This window comes from Lutra lutra, chromosome 9 (assembly GCF_902655055.1).
Source record: "Lutra lutra chromosome 9, mLutLut1.2, whole genome shotgun sequence".
In the NCBI taxonomy this organism is placed as follows: domain Eukaryota; kingdom Metazoa; phylum Chordata; class Mammalia; order Carnivora; family Mustelidae; genus Lutra; species Lutra lutra.
The window spans coordinates 100,507,188-100,531,887 of NC_062286.1; the positions used below are offsets into that span (position 1 = coordinate 100,507,188).

The 24,700-nt window shown below is 40.7% G+C and overlaps 2 protein-coding genes across 6 annotated transcripts in view; one reads left to right on the forward strand and one right to left on the reverse strand.

Moving 5' to 3' along the window:
* Positions 1–13,511, forward strand: RBBP9 (RB binding protein 9, serine hydrolase). 4 transcript variants are annotated; one of them, XM_047746438.1, is made up of 6 exons: positions 1–139; positions 7,347–7,481; positions 8,723–8,765; positions 9,775–9,880; positions 12,607–12,692; positions 13,288–13,511. In XM_047746438.1, exons 2-6 carry the CDS (start codon positions 7,383–7,385, stop codon positions 13,509–13,511), a joined length of 558 nt encoding a protein of 185 aa, XP_047602394.1. In that variant the 5' UTR covers positions 1–139; positions 7,347–7,382. The 4 variants fall into 4 exon arrangements, with proteins under 4 accessions (XP_047602394.1, XP_047602393.1, XP_047602391.1 ...); XM_047746437.1 differs by lacking the exon at positions 1–139 and adding an exon at positions 166–206 and having other exon boundaries at positions 7,343–7,481; XM_047746436.1 differs by lacking the exon at positions 1–139 and having other exon boundaries at positions 7,311–7,481.
* Positions 12,024–24,700, reverse strand: part of POLR3F (RNA polymerase III subunit F) — a 20,662-nt gene continuing 7,985 nt past the window's right edge. For both annotated transcript variants that reach the window (XM_047746434.1, XM_047746433.1), the window contains 5 exons: positions 24,430–24,542; positions 20,927–21,070; positions 20,603–20,710; positions 19,319–19,510; positions 12,024–17,862 (listed from right to left, as the gene is read on the reverse strand). In XM_047746434.1, the coding sequence (XP_047602390.1) occupies positions 17,785–17,862; positions 19,319–19,510; positions 20,603–20,710; positions 20,927–21,070; positions 24,430–24,542 (635 nt within the window). In that variant the 3' untranslated portion in view covers positions 12,024–17,784. The remainder of the gene's footprint in view (positions 17,863–19,318; positions 19,511–20,602; positions 20,711–20,926; positions 21,071–24,429; positions 24,543–24,700) is intronic.

Consider the following 24,700-nt stretch of genomic DNA (forward strand, 5'->3'; position numbering starts at 1 on the left):
GCTGAGCCAACATGACTTCCGTTCGCCTAAATAGGAAGTCCTTTTCATCGCCTTAGTTACCGGGAAGCGAGAATGATGACGTGTAGCACCGGAAGAAGGAGGGACCCGTGCGGGGGAGATTGAAGCTTGCCGGGAAAAGGTTATCAGCGCGGGAAGGGGCGGGGCGAAGGGAGAGTGAGGCCGTCTGCGCTAGATGAGGGAATTCGGCAGATAGAGAAATGCTTCCTTTAAATTATTACCAGGTTTCCTCCTTTCGCTCGCTCTGTTGGATTCGCGTTCTCTGCAGGGAATGGCGCTAATGCAGTTACTCTCTGCGTGTCTGTCTCTGTCATCCATCTACGAGAAGGTGATTAATTGAGAGCTGTCATATTCAGGCATCCCAGGAGACTAACAAAACCCCTAACTCTATAGAGCACTGCTTTCCCCAACCATCACAGCCATTATACACCATTTTATAAGCGACAAAAATGAGCACGTTTATTAATCTGACCCAGAAATACAGCCTTTCTGTAGTATCTAAAAATAAGAAACAAAGCTATATAAACTTAGTATTATGCTTAGAACGTGTCTAGATATCCAAGGATTACTATTTATTAGTTCAACTTAGTACAAAATTTTAAATTACTTACAGAACACCAATTAGTTTCTTTTTAAAAGTTATTTATTTATTTATTTGACAGAGAAAAAGAGAGCACAAGTAGGCAGAGCAAGCGGAGGGTGAGGGAGAAGCAGGCTCCCCGCAGAGTAGGGAGCTCCATGTGGGGCTCCATGCCAGGACCCTGGGACCATGTCCTGAACCCAAAGCAGCCGCTTAACTGACTGAGCCACCCAGGTGCCCCAGAATACCAAATAGTTTTAAGTCCATGTACGGTGAAACATAATTACTTTGTTTTTACATAATTACTCTTAATATGAGAAGTCTGTGGAATAGTTATTCCGTTTTATTGAACAAATTTACGTTTTCCAAGTTCCTAAAACATTATGTCAGAGTAATGTTAGGTTATTTCATTATAAAACTTGAATAAATTTAGGAAGTTTGCACTCATTTTTCTCTCAGTAAGGAAACAAACTCAAAATACACACATTTGTATTATGGTTTACACTGAGAAAAGACAGCTGTGGCTTTTTAATCAAACGTTAAAAGAATATCATTTGCCAAAGGCTTGCTTTGGTTATTTGAACCTGGATTCTTTCAGTACTGGAAATTTATGAGGAGGATATTTTAAATACAATCTCACACATTTAAAATATTGGGAGTTTTTTTTTTATTTTTTATTTTTTTTTAAAGATTTTATTTATTTGACAGAGATCACACGTAGGCAGAGAGGCAGGCAGAGAGAGAGAGAGAGAGAGAGAGAGAGAGAGAGAGAGAAGCAGGCTCCCCGCTGAGCAGAGAGCCCGATGTGGGGCTCGATCCCAGGACCCTGAGATCATGACCTGAGCCGAAGGCAGCGGCTTAACCCACTGAGCCACCCAGGTGCCCCCAAAAAACAAGTCTTATGAGAGGTGGGGTTGCAGAGATCTACTCATCTTGCAGCCACCCAAACTAAAGTCCCTTTAGTAAATCATCTCTTGTCAAGCTGGACTTACTGGGCTTTTTCTTTGGTCTTATGCCTCCTTCACCCTTTGGAGATAGTATTGCATATACTTCCCTTAGATGATGAGAGGAATCAGAATGAACAGGCCTTGCTAAGTTTCTTTCTGCTTACTACCCTTAGCTCATATCTTTTTATCCCATTGAATTTTCTTCACGACCTACCACTCTTTGTCACATAAAAACAATCTGATTTAACTGCTTTGTTGGGTTGTCATTTCTTTATGAAGACTCCTATGTCACGTAAAACATACTTAAAAATCAATGTGTAGGGCGCCTGGGTGGCTCAGTGGGTAAAAGCCTCTGCCTTCAGCTCAGGTCATGATCCCAGGGTCTTGAGATCGAGCCCCGAATCGGGCTCTCTGCTCAGCAGGGAGCCTGCTTCCTCCCTTCTCTCTTCCTGTCTCTCTGCCTGCTTGTGATCTCTATCAAATAAATAAAAAAAATTTTTAAAAATCAATTTGTATGCTTTTTTCTTGTTCATATGTTTTTTGTTTCAGAGTCCCAGCCAAGAACCTAGAAGGGTAGAAGGAAAAGATGTTTTTTCTTCCCCTACATCTCTGACACCCCAAACTTGAAACTAATAATGAATCACTTGGTCCTGTTGATTTTTCTATTCTAATTATTTCTCAGTTCCATCTATCTACTTATTTCAAGCCCTCATTCTTTTTCGTTCAATTACTATAGCAGCCCCCCCCGAACGATCTCTCTCCCCAAATTTGTCACACCCAAATCTCACTTTGATTGCTAGATAGATTTTTCAGAGTTACACATCTGACCCAGATTATCCCTTGTTTAAAACTCTACCTGGAAAAAAAGAAAGAAAGAAAGAAAGAAAGAACGAACGAAAGAAAGAAAGAAAGAAAGAAAAGAAGAAAAAAAACCCCAAAACCCAAAAACCAAAAAACCTCTACCTGGCTTTCAGTCACTTACAGGATAAAGTAGATGCCCCATCTTGCTGTACAAGGACCTCCATGATCTACTTACTTCAATTCTACAGCACTGAACCAATTGTCTTTCCTAGCCTATGTTGCTGTCTCACCTCTGTGCCCTTGTGCATGCCCTCCACACTGCTAAGAACAACCTGGTTTATGGGGAGAACAAAGGCAAAAGGAAAAAATGAAAATTTCCTGACTACTTACAGCCCATTGACAAGTCCTTGAAACAGGCAAAGTGACCTTCCTCTAGGAACTCAACAGCCTGGATGTTAATACTTTGCTAAGGGCAAAAGTCAATCTTAGCTTAACATTATCCCAACCTCCTAGATCCTTTAACATATAAAAATTCCTTTGGAAACTTCCTTTATTTCTACACCCAAGATCTGTTTAGCAATCATCCTCCAAGCAAACAGCCCACTGATATACATCTGAAGGGTCTCATGGCTAGGGTTTTACTAAATTGTAATAACTGACTTTTTACTGACAATAGCTAGCCTCCTCAGGATCTTGGAAACCTTGCTTCCAAAATTCCTTAGAGACTTAAACTATCCCTAACCCTCAGTTCCAACTTTAAATATAATCAATTGCTCCTCACAAACTCAGGGCAGCTCTTTCTGCCCATGGGTCCTGTCCCCATGCTTTAATAAAACCACCTTTGGGGACCAAAGACATCTCAAAAATTCTTTCTTGACCCTTTGCTTTAAACCCCAACATTTCCACATCATTGGTTGCCTCCTTTCTTTTCTCACTTAACTCCCACGTGTCCTTCAGGACTCCGAAGAAGCTTTCCTTATATTTTCCTTTCTTCTTATTGGTTAAAACAATAATACTAAGTGAAAGAAATAGAAAAGGAACCATAGAAGAGGTTAGAATGTCTAGACAGTGAGTTTGGAAAATCAGAGGCAAATTGCATAAAGAAGAGATTCTGACCTGGAAAGAAAAGTTCAGGGAAAGGAAGGTGATTCAGAAAGAGAGCCATAGAGACTGATGGCTGAGTCTGTCAGAAAAATGAAAATGAGTGGTGCCTGCCTTGCTCAGTTGGTAAAGTATCCATCTCTTGATCTTGGGCTCATGAGTTCAAGCCCCATGTTGGGTGTAGAGATTACTTAAAATAAACTCTTAAAAAAAAGAAAAATGAAAATGGTGTTTTCAAGTTCTTAAGAATGGCTCTTTCAATATTAGCAAATGATATACCAGACATAAATGTGCATTTTCATTTTTTTGATTCATAAAAATGATTTTAGTTTTGAAACCAAGCTATTTCTTCTCTGATAATGACAAGCTCAGAAAAATGCTTGCCCAAGAGATAGAAAGTAAAAAAGAAAACAAGGTGGATTTATGTGTAAGTACATAATCTTTGCAATCATTGTTGACAAAAACAACCTGAGAAAGATGACATTTGAGGCCATTACCTTATTTTTCTCCTTCTCAAAGGAAGAGCCAATTACCTTGCGACTGAGAAGAAAGACAAATCTTAAATCCTAAGGAAGGATAGATCCTTTTTCAGCCCACAGTTCCTGTTAATGGAATGTCATTGTTTATTGAACTAAAAACCACGAAGCAGGGGCATCTGGGTGGCTCAGTGGGTTAAGCCTCTGCCTTCAGCTCAGGTCATGATCTCAGGGTCCTGGGATGGAGCCCCGCAACAGGCTCTCTGCTCAGCGGGGAGCCTGCTTCCTCCTCTCTCTCTGCCTGCCTCTCTGCCTACTTGTGATCTCTCTCTGTCAAATAAATAAATAAAATCTTAAAAAAAAAACAAACACCATGAAGCAAGCAATCTCTAGGCTACAGGAATGTCTGTGATTGTTTTAATTTATATTTAAATTTTAAACAGCTTCATTGTGGAATAATTGACACACAGTAGGTTGCACATATTTAGTGTATAATATACATATTTTTAAATTTTATTTATTTATTTGAAAGACAGAGAATGAGAAAGAGAGACAGCATGAGAAGGGGAAAGGTCAGAGGGAGAAGCAGACTCCCTGCTGGGCTGGGAGCCTGATGTAGGACTGGATCCTGGGACTCCAGGATGATGACCTGAGCCAAAAGCAGTCACTTAACCAATTGATCCACCCAGGTGCCCTAAAACGTACAATTTATTAACTTTTGACATCCATCACCACAATCAGGATGATGAGCATGTGAAATGTTTCCTTGTGCTGCTGGTATTTTCCATAGTTTTAAATAAGTGGAATAATATGGTATGTTCTCTTTTTTTGTCTAGTTTTATCTTTCACTCAGCACAATTATTTTGAGATTAATCCATGGTATTGTGTGTCAGTTATTCATCCCTTCTGAAGTGAATAAGGTTACATTTAAAATTCAATAATATTGAACTTTTACTTTTTTTAAGATTTTATTTACTTACTTGTCAGAGAGAGAGAGAGCACACAAGCAGGCAGAGTCGAAGAGAGAAGCAGGCTCCCTGCCGAGCAAGGAGCCTAATGCAGGACTCGATCCCAGGACTCTGGGATCATGACCTGAGCAGAAGACCACAGCTTAACCAACTGAGCCACCCAGGCATCCAATAATGTTGATCTTTTTTTTTTTTTAAGATTTTATTTATTTGACAGATAGAGATCATAAGTAGGCAGAGAGGCAGGCAGAGAGAGAGAGGAGGAAGCAGACTTCCCATGGAGCAGAGAGCCTGATGTGGGGCTCAATCCCAGGACCCTGGGATCATGACTGGAGCTGAAGGCAGAGGCTTTAACCCACTGAGCCACCCAGGCGCCCCTAATATTGACTTTTTTTTTTAAAGATTTTATTTATTTATTTGACAGACAGAGATCACAAGTAGGCAGAGAAGCAGGCAGAGAGAGAGGAGGAAGCAGGCTCCCCGCTGAGCAGAGAGCCCGATGCGGGGCTCCATCCCATGACCCTGGAATCATGACCTGAGCTGAAAGCAGAGGCTTTAACCCTCTGAGCCACCCAGGCGCCCCTAATATTGACCTTTTAAAGAAAATTCAGAGTCTGAGGTTCAAGAAGAAAGAGTATGTCTGGCTCTTCCTAAAGAATGTGGTGGTGGGGCAGTGTATCCTTGATCATCTGCTTGTGCCTGTTCAAAAAAAAAAACTGCCTGAGAGTGTTCCTCAGTAACAGATACTGGAATACCTGTCATGTACGCAGTGAGTAAGCCCATGGGAGGGGCAAGGAAGAAGCACTTTCCTGTTCATTCCCATTTATTTGGTTTCTTTATTTTAAAAGATTTTAGTGATTTATTTGAGAGAGAGAACATGAGGGGACTAGGGGCAGAAGGAGACCTAGGGACAAGCAGACTCCCCGCTGAGCCAGGAGACCAGCTAGCTGGCTCTGGGCTCTATCCCAGGACCCCAAGATCATGACCAAGCCAAAGTCAGCCACTTTTTTAACCCACTGAGCTACAGAGGTGCCGCATGTTTATTCCCATTTATAACCACACATACACACTTCTGCCCACCTCAATATAAAAGTAGGGATGCCAGTGATCCGAGGGGGCACATGCACCCGAATGTTTATAGCAGCAATGTCTACAATAGCCAAACTATGGAAAGAACCTAGATGTCCATCAACAGACGAATGGATAAAGAAGATGTGGTATATATACACAATGGAATACTATGCAGCCATCAAAAGAAATGAAATCCTGCCATTTGCGACGACGTGGATGGAACTAGAGGGTATCATGCTTAGCGAAATAAGTCAATCGGAGAAAAACAACTATCATATGATCTCCCTGATATGAGGGAGAGGAGATGCAACATGGGGGGCTAAGGGGGTAGGATAAGAGTAAATGAAACAAGATGGAATTGGGAGGGAGACAAACCATAAGTGACTCTTAATCTCACAAAACAAACTGAGGGTTGATGGGGGGAGGGGGGTTGGGAGGGGAGGTGGGATTAGGGACATTGGGGAGGGTATGTGCTATGGTGAGTGCTATGAAGTGTGTAAACCTGGCGATTCACAGACCTGTACCCCTGGGGATAAAAATATATTATATGTTTATAAAAAATAAAATTAAAAAAAAATAAAGCAAGCATATGAAAAAAAAAAAAAAAAAAAAGAAGCAGGGATGCCTGGGTGGCTCAGTTGGTTAAGTGGCTGCCTTCAGCTCAGACTGTGATCCTGCAGTCCTGGGACCAAGCCCCATGTGGGGCTCCCAGCTCAGCGGGAGTTTTCTTCTCCCTCTATCCCTCCCTCCCTGCTCCTTCTCCCTCTCTCTCAAATAAACAAAATCTTCAAGAAAAATTAAAGATTTGGATATATCTGTGAGGCATGACTGGTTCCTAAAATTTCAGGACTGCATATAATATAATAGGTGGTAGACTACTTCATTGCTACCTCAGTTTCTCCAGTCTCTAAATTGGTTTGAGTATGAATCTTATCCATGTGCAACTTTTAAAAAGACAGCATTTAAAGCGATGAAAAATAACAACCAGGGCTGACAGTAACTACTGTACTAACAACTGTTTTGAAATGGGAAGGAAAAGTAATAAAAATTTCAGGAGTCCTCAACTCATAAAGAGGTTATTTCTGTGTATTGGCACTAAAAACACACTTTCCTATAGAAATACATCGTGATTGTAGTAAAGAGAGAAAAAATTCTGGGCATGTCACAGCCTGTCCTAAATAAGGTGGTGAGGGAACTAGCATTAAGAGGCAAGCGAAAGGTGGTTCACATATGATGGGAACTCTCGGGTTTGCTTTGGCTGCCATGTGCGGTAAGTACCGCCGGAGTCCACGAGCGGACCCACGGCCTCCCAGAACTACAATTCCCAGAATGCCACGGTGCAGACTCCTCAGCGGATTCAGTCTTGGGACGCCCGGCACTACAGGTTCGGCTACTGGGCGAAACCGGACCCTCTGCGCTCATGGCTCCCCCAAGCAAGGCAGTTATTGTTCCCGGGAACGGAGGCGGCGATGTGGCCACCCACGGCTGGTACGGCTGGGTGAAGAAGGGGCTGGAGCAGGTAAGAGACACGTCTGGCTGCTCTGGGAAGTCAGCTTAGAGCCCGAGGGGGGAAGGGATGGAGGGTTCGGAGGACTGAAGTTGGAACGTGTATTCACCAGCCCCTACCCCACCCCAACACACCCCCTTCAGCAAAGGCCAGGGTGTTTTCATGCCTCTCCCTGCTGCCCTGTCTCGAACTCTAGTACTAGTGGTCGGAATTTTGGTGGGTGAAACTGCCTGGAAGACTTCTCTGAGGGCTCAGGCACTAAGAGTACAAGGCACCACTTCCTAGTGCCCCCTCCGTTTCCCTGCATCTGCCCCTGGTTCAGATGATTGTACATCTGCTTCTCTGCTCCCTGCCTCTGATTTTTAAAACATCAATATGTAATATTTGATATGTACAAAAGCTGTATGTAACATATATGTAAATTATGAAGTATAATGTAATGAATACCTGAGGCTCCATCACCAAACTAGAATCTGCAACATTAACAATACCTTCGAAGCCACATGTATGTCCCCCCATCCCATTTCCCTACCATCCTGAAATCTTTTTCATTTCCCTTCTTAAAAGTGAACGAATTTTTGCAACTATGTCCGTGTGCTTTGAACAGTATATTTAATTTGGTTTCTTTATGAGCTTTATGAAAATGGTGACCAGCTGTGGTTGTCTTGTGCATCTTGATTTTTTTTTTTAACCTCTTCCATAACCAGGCAATAGGACTGCTTCCTGGATTGTCATCCTCTAGAGCTCTAGAGTACGTTTCTATAATAAAGTTCCAGGGCTGTGGCTGAAAACCAAGGCCAGAGCTACAAACCAAAAAGATCAGGGCTGAAGCTGTCCAAGAGGGTGGGATCTCCAACTTTCTCTTCCATGTTTCTGTACCATGTTTTACCTAATCCCTGGGACACAGTCTGTTTGACTACAGTCAGTTTGTCTAGAATGCATTCATTCATGATACCTCTATAGTATCTGTTTACAGCAATAAACAAAAGATATATAAATGTGCATATAGGTCTCTGTATATAGCGACCTACAGAGCTAAGCTACATATAGAAATACAGACAGATGGGAGTTTATCACTGGAGGGATTGTGTGTTCATATGTAATCCTGTGGCACTTAACTCACTTTATTTCATAATATAAGCAAATCTTTATTGAATTAATAAAGATCATATCAGGTGTCTCATTTTTTATTAGGAAAGTATTAGTTATAATTAAGATCTTTATTATAGCTTTTTTCCCCCCTCATATCATAGATACCTGGTTTCCAGTGTTTGGCTAAAAACATGCCTGACCCAAGTAAGTTTTAAACATTTTTTTTTTTTAAAGATTTTATTTATTTGACACAGAGAGAGATCAGAAGTAGGCTGAGAGGCAGGCAGAGAGAGAGGAGGAAGCAGGCTCCCTGAGGAGCAGAGAGCCTGATGCGGGGCTCAATCCCAGGACCCTGGGATCATGACCTGAGCCGAAGGCAGAGGCTTTAACCCACTGAGCCACCCAGGCGCCCCTTAAACATGTTTTTAAATAGCCTCGTCTTGTTGGGTTTTGATCTTACATTTTCCTGGTAGAGAACAAGAGTATCATCCAGAGAAGCCAAAGGGAGTATATACCTAAGAATGAATGATGGCAAGTAGTTTAGGGAAAAGGGTGTAAACCAAAAAATATTCTAGAAAATTCTAGTAAGGATTAAGAAAACACCTGGGCTTGGTAAAATTTGATTTTCAACTTTGCAGGTCACTCGATTTTCCCTTTTAGAGGTCAACAGATATTTTCAGGCAAAATTTATGGGTGTTTCATGTGAGACAGATACATGATAAAACTTTACAGCACCTATAGGAGATTGGAATATTTCAAAATATAATATTGCCACTTTTGTTCTGACTGTGCCTATGACCTGTGTCAGGAAATTTTTCTTGGGAAAAAAGAATATATATATGTGCGTATGAATTTGAGAATGTGGTCTAGAGTTTTTTTTCTTAAGTTTGAAAGTTCACATTAAAGCTTCAGAGTTACATTTTTATTTCCTCAGCATTTTCTTATAAGAACATGGTGAAAAATAAAAGCAAAATCAGATAGATAGATGGATAGATAGATAGACCAAAACTGTGGATTTGAGTCTTTAAAACAGCAGCACAGCAACAACAGCCAGTACATCATTGGCTCTGTTAAAACAGCCCCATCTCCCATTTGGTCCTGCAGTTCTTAAATTGAGAAGTGCTGAGTAGTCATTGATTAGAAAGGTGGGACAGCATTAGACTATAAGACTGTCCTATCAAATGACACACTCTTTCTTTACCCTGAACCTTAGTTACAGCTCGAGAGAGCATCTGGCTGCCCTTCATGGAGGTGGAGCTGCACTGTGATGAGAAGACCATCATCATAGGACACAGTTCTGGGGCCATTGCAGCCATGAGGTGAGATCCTTGCTGAATTCTCCCCTGATGTGGGCTCCAGCTGGTGTGCAGACCTCATTGCAGTTCCTTGAACATGCCAAGTGTGCACCTGCCTTAGGCCTGTGTTCGCCGTTGTTTTACGTGGAATACTCTGATCCTAGCTACTTGTATGGCTTTCTCTTCTTTAAATCTCTAATGTCTCTTTCCACTAAGGCCTTCTCTAGTCACTTCAGATGAAACAGCAACTTCACCTCGCTGGCTCCTATCCCCTTTATATCTTGGTATCCCCTTTTTATCTGTAGCACTTTTCACCACCTGATGTCCTGTTTATTTGTCTGTCTCCAGCCAATAGAAATGTGAGCTCTGTGAGGGTGGGATTTTGTTCACTCTGACACTGAAACCAGACACCTAGAAGAGTGTCTGGAATATGGTAGGTGCTCAGTAAATATTTGTTGGAGGGTGGAGGCTATTATCTCCCTGCCCCCCCCACCTCCCGCAAGTCCTTAGGATTCATGGTGCTTCCCTGATGCTCTTAGAACATCAAGTCTCTCTCCCTTTAAGCTTATAAGGCCTAGAGGATAGGACTTACTGGCTGAGTAAGCATATTAGGGTTGAGTTTCTTCCATATTTGCTAGGAATATAGTTTTTGTGTAGCCCCTTGGCCCAAGCAGTTGCTCAGGGTGTCCTATGAATTGCTTGTCAGAGAACCTTGCCAGATTCCATAATCTTTCTGCCACACCATTCAAAGCTCTGCGATATTGCTTCCCATTGTGGAACTACAGAATTTCTGTATAGTCCTAATGTTTATAAACTGCTAGGGGTTGTCTGGAAAATGAAGAAATCCCTTTATGCTGAAATCTGTACCAATCCAAGGCCACTGAATTTTTCTCAGGCCAATGACTACTAAAGTTGTGTCTTCTTTTAAAAAATCCCTGAAACTTACTGTGGGATTGTTTGCAACCTTCTAAAAATTAACTTCTAGAGTTAAGGTAGGCAAGGAGAAAATAGATGCCAAAACTATGGGGTATAAGACTGTAGGGGAACAGGAGATTGATCGAGTCACAGAGGACCACCCCACAGATTACTTACTATTCACGAAGGGGACAATTGTGTCTACAAGGGATATCTGATAGCACTCACCCTAAGTAATCACACTTAATCTCACCAGTAAAGGGACTCTGGCATTGTGTGTCTCTGACGTGACGGAGTGGGATGGACACATCGCCTATGTAGTATTCTTGCCAAAAATGTTTAACCTCTAACCTCTGATCTCGAGGAAAACAGCCAAATTCAGTTTAGGGGATGATGTACAAGACAACTGGCTTAAAGTCTTAAATGTCAATGTCATTTAAAACAAAAAACATGGGGCGCCTGGGTGGCTCAGTGGGTTAAGCCGCTGCCTTCGGCTCGGGTCATGATCTCAGGGTCCTGGGATGGAGCCCCGCATCGGGCTCTCTGCTCAGCAGGGAGCCTGCTTCCTCCTCTCTCTCTGCCTGCCTCTCTGCCTGCTTGTGATCTCTATCTGTCAAATAAATAAATAAAATCTTTAAAAAAAAATAAATAAAAATAAAACAAAAAACTTAAAAGTGACTAGAGAGTCATGAAAACCAAATGCAGTGCATGATCTTTATCTAGGATTGAAAAGCAATTTTAAAGAACATTTTTGGTACAACTGGGGAAAAAATGAATACAGATAGTATTACCGTTTCTATGCTAAATGCACTATCTGTAATAATGGCACTGCGGATATATGAGACTACCTTGTTCTTAGGGGATACATGTTGACATGTTTAGGTGTGAAATGTGGTAAAATAAATGAATAGGTGCTTGTTTTAGGTTTGAAATTTTTCAAAACAAATGTTGGGACAGTAGCTCTTTCTGCCCACGGGTCCTGTGCCTATGCTTTATTCAAACCACCTTTTTTCACCAAACAAAACAAAACAAACAAAAACAATAAATGGCTGGGCAAAAAGTTTAGGCTGAAAACAAAATACCAACCCTAAGTCTTTCCTGGCCCAAAGGCCTCTGGAAACAATGACCACTCCGCATCTTTCCCTAGCCTAGTCTTTGCGGAGTGAGCAGAACCTTCTGCAAATGGCTGAGTGTCCGTTTGCCAGGCACTATACTAGACACCAGGGTCACAAAGATCAAGGAGACTCACACCTCCTTAAGGAGCTGAAGGTTTATTGGAGAAGATAGATATAATATGACACAAACAATTACTACAACGCAATGTAGTGTGTGGCAAAAGAGGTACATTTCCATCATGGTACAGAATTTCTTAAAATATGGTTCACAGATCACTGGTATTTGTCATCTGGGTTGGAGAAGGTGTCATGCCTTAAAATGCAGATTCCTGGGCCTTGTATCAAGCCTTTGCAATCAGATGCTCTGGGCTGAATCTACAGGTTGACCAAGAAAGCGATGCTGATGCACACTGAAGGCAGGCTAATAGGCACATCAAAGAGAATGATTACACTTTTTTTGTTTTTTTGGAAAGGATTACCAAAGAGGTTTGGACTACCTTGAAAGAGTAGAAACTCACCAAGTGGCCAAGGGTAAGCCATTAACACCAGGCTTGTAGTTCTGCAGTTTCCTTCCTATTTTTCATGTTAAACTCAACAAGTGATAGCACCTGCTTTCTGTAAGATGAATCAAATGAGTTTTCAGGTTTGGTTTTGTTTTGTTTTACTTTTTGGCAGTCAAATTTAACACTAAGTTAGCTGACATCATTTCTCTTTCTTCAGGTATGCAGAAACACACCGAGTATATGCTATTGTGTTAGTGTCTGCATACACCTCCGACTTGGGGGATGAAAATGAGCGGGCCAGTGGTAAGTTTGAAGGCAGAAACCAATACAGAAAAGCCTTTCCTCTAGTCACAAGGATGCTTGTTCAGTTTAAACAGCACTGACTTGGGGCATCTGGGTGGCTCAGTGGGTTAAAGCCTCTGCCTTCGGCTCAGGTCATGATCCCAGGGTCCTGCTCAGCAGGGAGCCTGCTTTCTCTCTCTCTCTCTCTCTCTGCCTGCCTCTCTGCCTACTTGTGATCTGTCAAATAAATAAATAAAATCTTAAAAAAAAAATTAAACAGCACTGACTTTTGGATAGACTAAAAAAACCTCTAGTAGCATTTGAGAAACATTTACTGCCCTTCTTTAGATGCAAATTAGGCCCTTTGAGAGGTGATAGACCACTTCCTAATACATTGAACCCTGATTTTATCTGAGCCATGTACTCCCCCTTCCCAAGTGACTATGGTATGGAGCTCTACAGATTTGAAAACTAAAGGATTTCTAACTTGCACGTAGGCACTTAATCTTTGTGTCTCTGCTATGGTCTTTGCTATATATTTTACAGTGGCTAGAATGGAAATTATCCATGGGTGGTAATAGGTTATATATGTATGTTTGTTTGTTTTTTCCCATAGGATACTTCAACCGTCCCTGGCAGTGGGAGAAGATCAAAGCCAACTGCCCTCACATCGTACAGTTTGGCTCCACTGATGATCCTTTCCTTCCCTGGAAGGAACAACAGGAAGTGGCTGATAGGCTGGAAGCCAAATTGTACAAATTCACTGACCGTGGCCACTTTCAGAATGTGGAGTTTCATGAACTGATTAGTGTGGTAAAGTCTATGCTGGTTTCAGCATAGACAGGATGGTTTCTGCTATTTTGCATTCCAGTATACGGACAGAGCAATTATCAGGTTATTAATAGATAAAAATCATCTGTGACCAGATGATTAGTGGACACATAAATCAAATTAAGTTCTAAAAAAACCACAAGTTCAATGTTCAAAATAAGTTAGAAACAGCATTTCCATTTTCCATAGGATCTGTATCTCACAAACTGCTATGAACTGAAGCAGTGTTTTTCCCATTTGATTTGGGACATAAGGACAGTTTATCTACCTTTATCTGTCCAAAGTGAATAAGCAGAAGTGGAATCCAGGTTTCCTGATTCCCAGTCCAGATTAAAAGGAACTACTTCTGTGTATGTTGTAGGAGTGGTACTCCTCTTTGGAATGAACCTTTTGTTATTTTGGGAGGAAAGAAAACCTGACTAAAGGTCCAGAGTGCTGGCTTAGAGCTCAAACCACTAGCTATTTTGGGCTGGCCCAGGACATTAAACCCAGACCAGGGCCTCCCATCTTTATGACACCCTGCCCCGGTCCTTCATGCTGAGGAAGAATGACCCATATGTAACTAAGAGTCGGGTCTGCCAGGTCAGACAGTGACCATAAGCCCAACCTGGACATACACATGAGCACAGCCAATCAGATCTGTGTTAGACTAGAGTGGTGGTGATTAGGGCAACATGGGGAACTCATGCCTTGTCTACATTGTTGCCATGTGGGAAGGGGGAAGGGTATTGCCAATTTTCTGATTTTTCAAAGAAAAAATTCAATGCAGTGGTTTTTATATTTAGGGACTATATATATGTTTGTATACACAGTTCTTATGTATATGAGTTACATTCAGTACACGTACATATGGATGATGTAATTTGGCAGTGACAGCATCAATAAAAAATTTACAGACACTGCAAGACACACAAAGTCCAAGTCACCCATTTGTGACCTCTGCCATTGGGAATGACTTAGCCAGGTGCTTTAAATGATTCTTTGTGAAGCATAAGAAATGAACATAATGTCAAAGGATGCAATCATGGGAATAATTTGGATTTTGTTACAAAATCTTAACTATTTTTTAAAAGAATCTTTCCATACCTCAAATTTTGTTCTGTAAAGAATTCTACCTTTTAACTTCCATGGTCCTTTGGCTCTCATTTAAGCCTTATTCCATGATTTCTTTTTTTTTTTCTGATCATATTCCCTCAAAAAAAAAAGCTTTTTATTTCCCAACATTTTTTGGCTATTATGATCCCTAAGTCTTGCCTCAAACAACTTCCAGTGACTTCATACTTGATGTTGCACAACCTGATGTTTGCTGCAAAGATGTGAATTCCCTGTTTATGTCTAAAGGAGATTCAAAGCCATCATTTTAACCTGAATTTGGTTTCTAAATGTGATCAAAGAAAAAAAAGACTCTCATCATTTAATGGCAATTATCTTTGGGGAATGGGAATTTTAGATATGGTGTGGTGGAGTCTCCTTTTTATTTACCTGGGTATTTGAGTTTATTATAGTGAACATGTATTACTTTTATAATTAAAAAAATTAAGAATTAAAACAACTCATTTGACGTGTTAGTGAAAAGCAAATTCAATAAACTAATTGAATAATAATTTTCTTAAAGAGGTTGTTTAGCAATAATTTGATCAAGCCTATAACCAAAATCTGATTCTATTTGGATTATTTGGAATTAGTCATTGCTTTACTTACTCTCAGTCTTGTTTTCTGAAGTCCTTTGTCAAAAAATTACCAACTGGGGCACCTGGGTGGCTCAATGGGTTAAAGCCTCTGCCTTCGGCTCGGGTCGTGATCCCAGGGTCCTGGGATTGAACCCCGCATCAGGCTCTCTGCTCAGCAGGGAGCCTGTTTCCCCCTCTGTCTCTGCCTGCCTCTCTGCCTACTTGCCATCTCTGTCAAATAAATAAATAAAATCTTAAAAAAAAAAGAGAAGCCATATAAAAATTACAGACTTATACAAATAAGTTAATAATATTATGTTGTCCTCCTCTTCCACAGAAAGGCAACAAATCTATACAATTGAGAAATAAGTAATTGTGATATTCTTCATTCCTATAATTAATGTAGACCTAGTTGTGTTATCCAATATGGTAGCCAATAACCACAGGGAGCTAAAAGATTAAAAATTCAGTTCTTCATTCACACTTGAAATTTATACATTTCAAGTTTTAACAGCCACAGGTGACTAGTGGCTGCTTTGCTGAATAATAGATATGGAATAATGTCATCCTTAAAAAAAGTTTGTGGGACAGCAGTAGTCTAGGACATGTATTTTTATTCTTCCTACCCACCATGTAATAATAATGGTTCAAAGTAAAAGTCACTCAACTTGAAATTGTTTGACTCATTTACTCAGTTGATCGCCATAAAAATCATGGCTGGATAAAATTTACTCTTCACCAAATTAAGCTCAGAGGAGTTTTATAGAAGAATCCCACATAAACTACCCATTTAAACCACTGAATCATGGTCTCTCATGATTGATTCCCAATGGATCATTATTAAGCAGAGTTGAGGGGCCCTAACAGACTCCAGGGAATATCTATACTTAGGTGACCAAAATATCTTATACTAAATGGAAATCAACTGTAAGGATTAGGACTTCACTCACAATTTGATTTTCTCGTGTCAGGAGTCAATAGCTCCATAATTTGTTTTAGTCACAGTTTACTTCTGATGGGTAAATATCCACTTAACTATGTATTAAAGACACAGTATTTTTGTCTCTTTTCTCCTTCAGCTACTATTTAGAATGAAAAACATGTTGTGGGAAAAGCATTTATGTTACGGTCTCAGATTGTAAGCTTTAAAATCTTTGGCTGTCAAGACACAATGCAAAGTCTGTATTTAATACATGAACTGCTTCCTTCTCCCCATCTGTACCTCTTCCCCAAGTTCAGTTTTCTCATTAAATCAGACTAGCACTTTCATGACAGGCCAGGTCCCAAGGACAGATAATGTTACTATTCCAGCACTCTCTGCGGGTGTTGTAGTTTCAGGCTCCCAGATTCTTCTCTATATATCCAATACCTGAAATGATCTTTGTTTCAAAGTCCTAGTGTTATTGATTATATTTCTATAGAGCTGGCTACAGTCTCCACCTGTTTCTTAGTTGGTTACTGAGCTGAATTTTATTTTATTGATCCCATATATCTCAAAATAACCCTTCTGATGTTTACCACTTGGAGTATATCCAAACTGGTGTTTGAACTCAGGCCTCAGTAGTAGCTGGCTTTGAGTTCCTTTCCTTTGGTCCCATGCTTTTGGCCTGGACACAGAAATCATTAAGTAGAGCTACAAAGTGAAAATACAACAGCTGAGATCCTAAAAAGCTAACTTCTGTGCAACAATACACCAAATAACACAGGCTTGAAAGTACTATTAGAACTGAGAAAAATTATAATGGCTTTTTGCTTAGGTTAGACCAATTACACCATGACTTCTAAGACCGTAAAGAAAAAAAAATCTAAAATAAGACAAGAAAAGTGGAGTGGTACCCCGCTCACAATAAAGTGTGAATGGAGGGCAATGCATTATAGGGCAATTCTAGCAAATAAGGCAGCTGAGCCACAGAGTGAAACTTGGAAGACTCTGACAAAGAAGGATCAGTGAAAACATTCTCTTTAGGACTAGAATAATATTTGTGCACTGAAAACATCTCTGGCAACAGTCATTTGCATTTGAGGTAAGAACAAAGGCATAATACTCAAAGAATATTTCTGATGTAAAAAGGAATGAATAGTGTGTGGAAAGGGATGTTCCACACTTTCCCCCACTCATGCCTCTAAGTGCTATTCCTGCCTCATTGCTTTTGATTCCTTCCCAATGAAACCACTGAGAAAAGAGAAAACTAATGGCAATAATGAACCAGATAAAACTTTTCCAATGAAGACCTTAATAAATAACTTTAAAATGGGCATTTTTAAACTTTAGTCATTATTGTAGTATATGGCAAACATGGAGTTGTTGGCTTCTTTTTCCATGAACCATCAAAAGTCTTGAAAGCTTCAGAGGTGGTCTTCTGGAAGTTCAAAGTATTATATTTATTGAAGAATGAATTTCACTATTAACCTTACCTGTTTCATATTCTGTTGGCTACTCTACCAATATAAATTTAGTCTTCATAGATTAAAAAAATACTTTTGCATAGCAGCACGTCTGTCCATTATTGTGAAGTTTGCTTTCAAGGGAATTTGATGTTCCATCGTGAGTTAAATTATCTGCTCCCAAAGTAACTTCATTTGCAAAATATCAGTAAAGTTCCTATTCTCTGTTAAAATTCGAGCCACTCTGTCATATAAATACAGTTAGATGGTGAAATCTCACCACCTTCATGGCAGTCATCAAAAACCTTTAAAAAAGATAAAAGTTTACAATCAAATGAGAGTTTTAAAATTATTACATTATAAGTCTTAAATGTCACCTCTAACTAAAATTTCTGTTAAAAGTATCCAAGATCCAACCATTTCTTAAAGCAGTATTAAAAATAAAATTTTCAGGGCACCTGCATGGCTCAGTTGGTTGTGTCTGCCTTTGGCTCATGTCATGATCCCAGGGTCCTGGGATCAAGCTCCATGTCAGGTTCCCTGCTCAGCAGGGAGTCTGCTTCTCCCTCTCCCCACTGCTTGTTCTCTCTCTTTCCCTCTCTCAAATAAAAAAAAAAAAACAAAATCTTTTAAAAAATGCATTTCAAAATAAAAGTTTCAGGGGCACCTGGGTGGCTCAGTGGGTTAAGCCTCTGCCTTCGGCTCAGGTCATGATCTCAGGGTCCTGGGATCGAGTCCCGCATCGGGCTCTCTGCTCAGTGGAGAACCTGCTTCCTCCTCTATCTCTCTCTCTGCCTGCCTCTCTGCCTACTTGTGATCGCTCTCTGTGAAATAAATAAATAAAATCTTTAAAAAAAAAAAGTTTCAAAGAGACTAGGGCTGTGTTTAAGAACATGCTGTAATAGGACCTGCTGTGTGATTATAAAGTTAGTGAATATGAGGCCTTTTGCTGTAGCACTAAGATGATCTGAGCATCTGCCCACTGGGCCAAAGGCTATCAGCAGGGAACTGGAAAGCAGATCTATTTATATGTTTCACTAACCAAATGTTTCATGTTAGCTATATTTGTTTTTGTGAAGAATTCCCACATATGCTCGCTGTTTTTTCTGGGACTTAAAACCAGCATACAAAGAACTTAGGCATATAGACAAGGGCTGGTTTAATGAAATAAAACTGACACCGGCAGCCCCAGAATATAAACGCCCCGAGGGCAGAAGGAGCGCCCACAGCATGCAGCCAGCATGCACATGCCACATGGGACCAGATGAATGAAGAGTAGTGGGGTGTGCTGCGGGGGAAAGAACATGTCTGGGTTCCCATCCTGGGTGTTACTTCAAAGCTGTAGCTCCTACACCTTCGTTATCTTCATGCTTATGCAGAACTAATACCACTAGCTTCAAGGGACAGAACTAGGATTAAATGAGGCCGACCATGAAAATCTTCAAGAATATGCCTGGACTGTGGTGGGTTCTCAGCAAATCTCGTTTTCCTCCCTACTTTGGTTAAATGATCAGCCCTCATTAAAAACTATCCACTTCAGGGCCAAGGGCAGAAAACACAAATTTCTCTAACTTGGTTATTCTAAAAAAGAATGTAAAGCAATGATTGGTTCATCAAGGGCCCGTCGTCAAGGTTACATGGAGGTTTGAGCTGCTGTTGGGCAACCCTGACAGTCAGAAAACTGGGGTGTGCTTGCTGCTAAGTTAGGTGGCATTTGCACCTGCTGGCAGTCAGGTATGACGTGAAGCCACTTTAACTCACCGGGCAGAGTCCACACGGTGCCCGGACCAAACCCGTGGGTGGGATGATTGGATTGACTGCTCTGTACAGTTTCATGTGTCCGTCTACACTGCCAACTGTGCCTTCTTTTGCAGCAATGATAGTCATCTCCACTTTCCCATCATAAATGAGTGTATTTAAGATCGTTTCAATGTCCTCCATGGACAACTCTACCTGAAAAGGAAATGCATTAGGAAGAACACAAAAAGCACAAGAAGACATCCTTTTGGAGAGTCTTTAAACAGTAAAAGGTCCTCAACGCCTTGGTGAAATGGGGAAGCATTATGCTGGTGAGTCATTAAAAGCATGGGTTGAAGAGCCCAGGTTAGCACAAACCGCTGAAATGCTAGGGACAGAACTCCTAACTCATGTCGAATTTGACACTCTTATTTTTCCACCCTCTTCAGTAAAATTTAGAAGTCTTCTAAAGTAACAGTTTTGGGGCAAGAATATGATGGAGATTTACAAAACGGTTTAACAGAAAGTTACTTTAAATATCAAACAGTCCAAATTCCTTCTTTTTTATAAATGAGAGATCTGGGGTCCGGGAAATGAAAATGACTTGTCCAAATGGTCACTTCAGTTTCTTCTCTGATTATGAAAAGCACCCAGCACTGTGTCTTTATGTACAGGTCTTCAAAAGCATATGCTGACAACACCACTCACATCTTACACGGGGAACACGATACCAATTAAATGACAGCTGAAGGGATGGCTGATGTTTGGCTTCTACAATGAAAGGTCCCTGAGAAAGTCAAGACCTTGTCAACAGACTATTGCATTTTGGTAGTACAACGCATTGCCAGGCCTCTACTCTGCTGCTTGTATCCCAAGCTGAGTACATACAGAGCCCACAGTGCCTGATGGCATGATAGTCATCTTAGTCTAAATGGCTTAGGACAGTGCTTTCTCAAAGTGGGTTCTGCAGAATGTTCACCCTGAAAAAAGGGTCTTGGTCAAATACGTTTAGGATACTTTGTAAACTATATCCCTATGATGAAGAGTAACCTTTAAAAAAGTAAGATGAGGGATGCCTGGGTGGCTCAGTTGGTTAAGCTGCTGCCTTTGGCTCAGGTCACGATCCTGGGGTCCTGGGATCGAGTCCTGAATTGGGCTCCTTTCTCAGCGGGGAGCCTACTTCTCTCTCTTCCACTGCCTGTCACTCTGCCTGCTTGTGTGTCCTCTTTCTCTGACAAATAAATAAATAAATAAAATCTTAAAAAAAAAAATTTAAACATAAGATGAAAATAAAAACTGTGCTCTCACCTTACTGATCCCCAGTTCACAGATGTACTTCCACACTTCATGTGATGAGGCAAATGAACTATTTCTTTGTATCATTGGATTCTGTTTGCTTTCTCGTGCTGTTTCTGCCTACAAGGGTAGAACCATAAATCTCAGCAAGAACACTAATATTTTATGAATACAATTATTTAGTGTGATATCAATTGCAGAATATATTAAGAAAAAATTATCAATTTGAATATTTTCAAGTCCTATAAAATATGATATACAAGATTGTTCATTCATTCTTTATGAAGCAACTTTTAAAAAAAGATCTGCAGTGATGTTTCCTGAATTACGGCTCACCTTGGTTTGTAGGAATTTAAAACACTGTTGGTTAAGCACCTCTACAAATTCTGATTCAAAATCCTGATCACTGTACCAGGCTCCACCAGTCACAGATCGGTCTGGTTGCAGGTTATAGAGCATGTATACTTTCTTTTTTGAGGCCTAGGGAAAAAATGTACAGCAGATGTGGTTATAAGATAACCAAGTCTTCCAGGGGTGCCTGATTAAGCGTCTGACTCTTGGTCTCAGCTCAAGTCATGATCTCAGGGTCATGAGATCGAGCCCCCGGCTTGTGCCCATGCACTCTCTATAAATCAATCAATCAATCTTGGTGGGGGGGGAGAAGATAATCAAGTCTTCCAAAACTGAGATTTAAAAAAACCCTTGCGGTGCCTAGTGGTTAACCTAGTTGGTTAAGCGCCTGCTTTCGGATCAGGTTTTGATACTGGGGTCCTGGGATCGAGCCCTGCATCGGGATCCCTGCTCCGTAGGGAGCCTGCCTCTCCTCCTCCTTCTGCTGCTCCCCCTGTCAACTAAATAAATAAGACCTTTAAAAAATAAAATAAAATAATTTTAAAAGCCCTCAACACTTTTTTCAATTTTTTTTTTGGAGTCAGGGGTGAGAGAGGGAGAGAGACTTAAGCAGGTTCCACACCCAGCACAGAACTGACCCTGAGATCATGAACTGAGCTAAGATCAAGAATCGAATGCTTACCTGACTGACCACCCAGGCACCCTTCAGAATTTTATATTTTAAGCAGTTTCAGATTTATACAATTATTGTAAAGATGGTACATTTACCTTGTGCTCAGTTTCCCCTCTTAACATCTTACATTAGTAGGGTGCATTTATTACAATTAATGAACCAATATTGATGCATTATTATTAATTAAAGTCCATACTTCTTTGGGGTTTCCTTAGTTTTTGCCTAATATCCTTCTTCTGGCCCAAGAACGTATTCAGGATACCACATTACATTTACTTGTCATGTTTCCTTGGCAGATTCCCAAACTTTCCTTGCTTTTGATAACTTGCCAGTTCTGAAAATTACTGGACATCTGTTGACTGGGATTTGTCTGATGTTTTTCCCACAACAAGATCAGGAGAAGGACCACGGAAGAAAAGTGCCCTTCTCCTCACATGCTGTCAAGGGCACTCAAACTTCAAGTTATGACTGATCACCACCAATAGGACTTCTCAGTGTTGAGGTTAACCTGGATCATGTGGCTTGTTTCTCCACTGCAAACTGACTTTTTTCACCTAGCCTTTCCATGTGTGGAAGGAAATCACTATGCACAGCCCACACTTAAGGAGTCGGAGTTACTTTCTACTTCCTTGAGGGTGGAATGTCCACTTTAGATTACTTGGACGACTTTTGCACAGGAGGCTTATCTATTCTGCATCTACTCATGGGAGATCTGTTATTTATTTACTTATTTGAGAGGGAGAGAGAGAGCAAGTACAAGTGGTGGGGAGGGAGTGGGACAGTCAGACTCTGCACTGAGCCTGGAGTCCAGTGTGGGGCTTAACCTCACAACCTTCAGATCTCGACCTGAGCCAAAATCAAGAGTCGGACGCTTAACTGGCTGAGCCACCCAGGCGACCTGATCCGTCATTTATTTATTTAAACATTTATATCCGTATGGACTCATAAATATTTTTTTATACTTTGGGTTATAATCTAATACTACTTTAGTTTGAAACCTTGAGAACATGATGTAAATGAAAGAAGCCCGACACAAAAGACTACACAGTGTATGATTCTGTTTATACGAAATGTCCAGAGTAGGCAAATCTCCAGGGACAGAAACTACATGTCAGTGCCTATGGGCAGGGAGGCTGGGAAGTGACTCCTAGTGGGATATTTCAGGGGTAATCAAAATGTCCTAAAATTAGAAAAATGTGATAGATGCATGACTGTGAGTATACTATAAACTACCAAAATGTACATTTTAAGCATATGAATTTAACGGTATATCAATGATTTCAATAAAACTGTTATTAAAAATAAAGATGGAGGGGCGCCTGGGTGGCTCAGTGGGTTAAGCCTCTGTGTCTCTCTCGGTCAAATAAATAAATAAATAAATTTTTAAAAAAGATTTTGTTTAGGAGCGTCTGGGTGGCTCAGTGGGTTAAAGCCTCTGCCTTTGGCTCAGGTCATGGTCTCAGGGTCCTGGGATTGAGCCCCACATTGGGCTCTCTGCTCAGCAAGGAGCCTGCTTCCCCCTCTCTCTCTGCCTGCCTCTCTGCCTACTTGTGATCTCTGTGTCAAATAAATAAATAAAATCTTTAAAAATAAATAAAGATGGAGAAGAAAGATTGGTAAAGTGAAGCTGGGCGATCAGTATGTGGGGATTTATATTATTTTCTCTACTTTTGTATATATTTGAAATCATCCATTAAAAAGGCTGAAGGGAGGTAATGTTCTAAATTAGGGACTGGGGAGCGCCTGCGAGGCACAGTTGGTTAAGCGTCTGGCTATTGATTTTGGCTCAGGTCATGATCTCAGGGTTGTGAGATCGAGCCCCGTGTCAGGCTCCATGCTCAGCTCCAAGTCTGTTGGAGATTCTCTCTCTCCTTACCCCATTCCCCTCCCTGTGATCGTGCACACGCGCTCTCTCTAATAATAAATAAAATCTTTACTGTAAATAAATAAATAAGAGAGTAAGTTAAAAATATAATCTCGGATGAACATCAAATTCTTTTTTTTTAATTATTTTTAAGAGTTTTTATTTACTTATTTGACAAACAGATCACAAGTAGGCAGAGAGGCAGGCAGAGAAAGATAGGAGGAAGCAGGCTCCCCACTAAGCAGAGAGGCTGATGTGGAGCTCTATCCCAGGACCCTGGGATCATGACCTGAGCCGAAGGCAGAGGCTTTAACCCACTGAGCCACCCAGGCACCCTGAACATCAAATTCTTATTTGCTGAAATCCTCATTCAATCAAACTTAAGAGGAATCTCGGCTTTTCTGCTGCTGGGTCAGTGAGGTCAGCAGCTGGTGTCCCTGTGGAGTAGAAACCCCTGCAGGAGATCATGGGAGGGGAGCGGGGTGGTGTGGGAGAGGAGGAGAAACGCCATGTCCTGGAACGGACCCTCTACCAGGACAGAGATCTTCCTCTGACTTGTTCACTAACGTAGCCCAAGCATGCACAACAGTGCCTGGCACAGAGCAAACATACAATAGGTATTTGTTGAATGAGTGATCTAATAGCTAAAATGAAGTCAATTATCTCACATGCTGAAAATCCAGGAAAAATGTTTATGATTCCAAAAATTCCTTACTGAAGAGTATAGTAGTTTTAGCTTTTCAAGTTGGTGAGACACAAAGAATTAATTAGGTGGTGATAAATCTAAGCAACGTCTCCAAACCAATCCAATATGAGCTAAATTTTTAAAAATCTTTTCGACTGGTAGTTTTAAATCATGACATAGCTTGAAGAACAATAAGATCTCGAAACATATTCAGAGCAAAACATATACAATGAACACTTCGGGGAAGGAAAGAGAAAACTACTCACTGCCACAGACTTAACAGCTTTGATAAGCTTTTTACTTTCCAAATTCTTTAGAATTTTGTTAATTTCTGTTAATGGCAAGTTACTTTTGTACCGGATATCTCTGCTCCATATTCCTGTAAGAAAGTAAAGTAAAATGAGTTCAACACCACAGGATTTGTGTTTATAGTCCTATTGCTTACATCACAGGACAAAACTAGCAAAATATGTATAGATGTATACATTCCTAGGGCATAGCTATTGGAAAAACAGAAGTAAGAATCTCAGATAACAA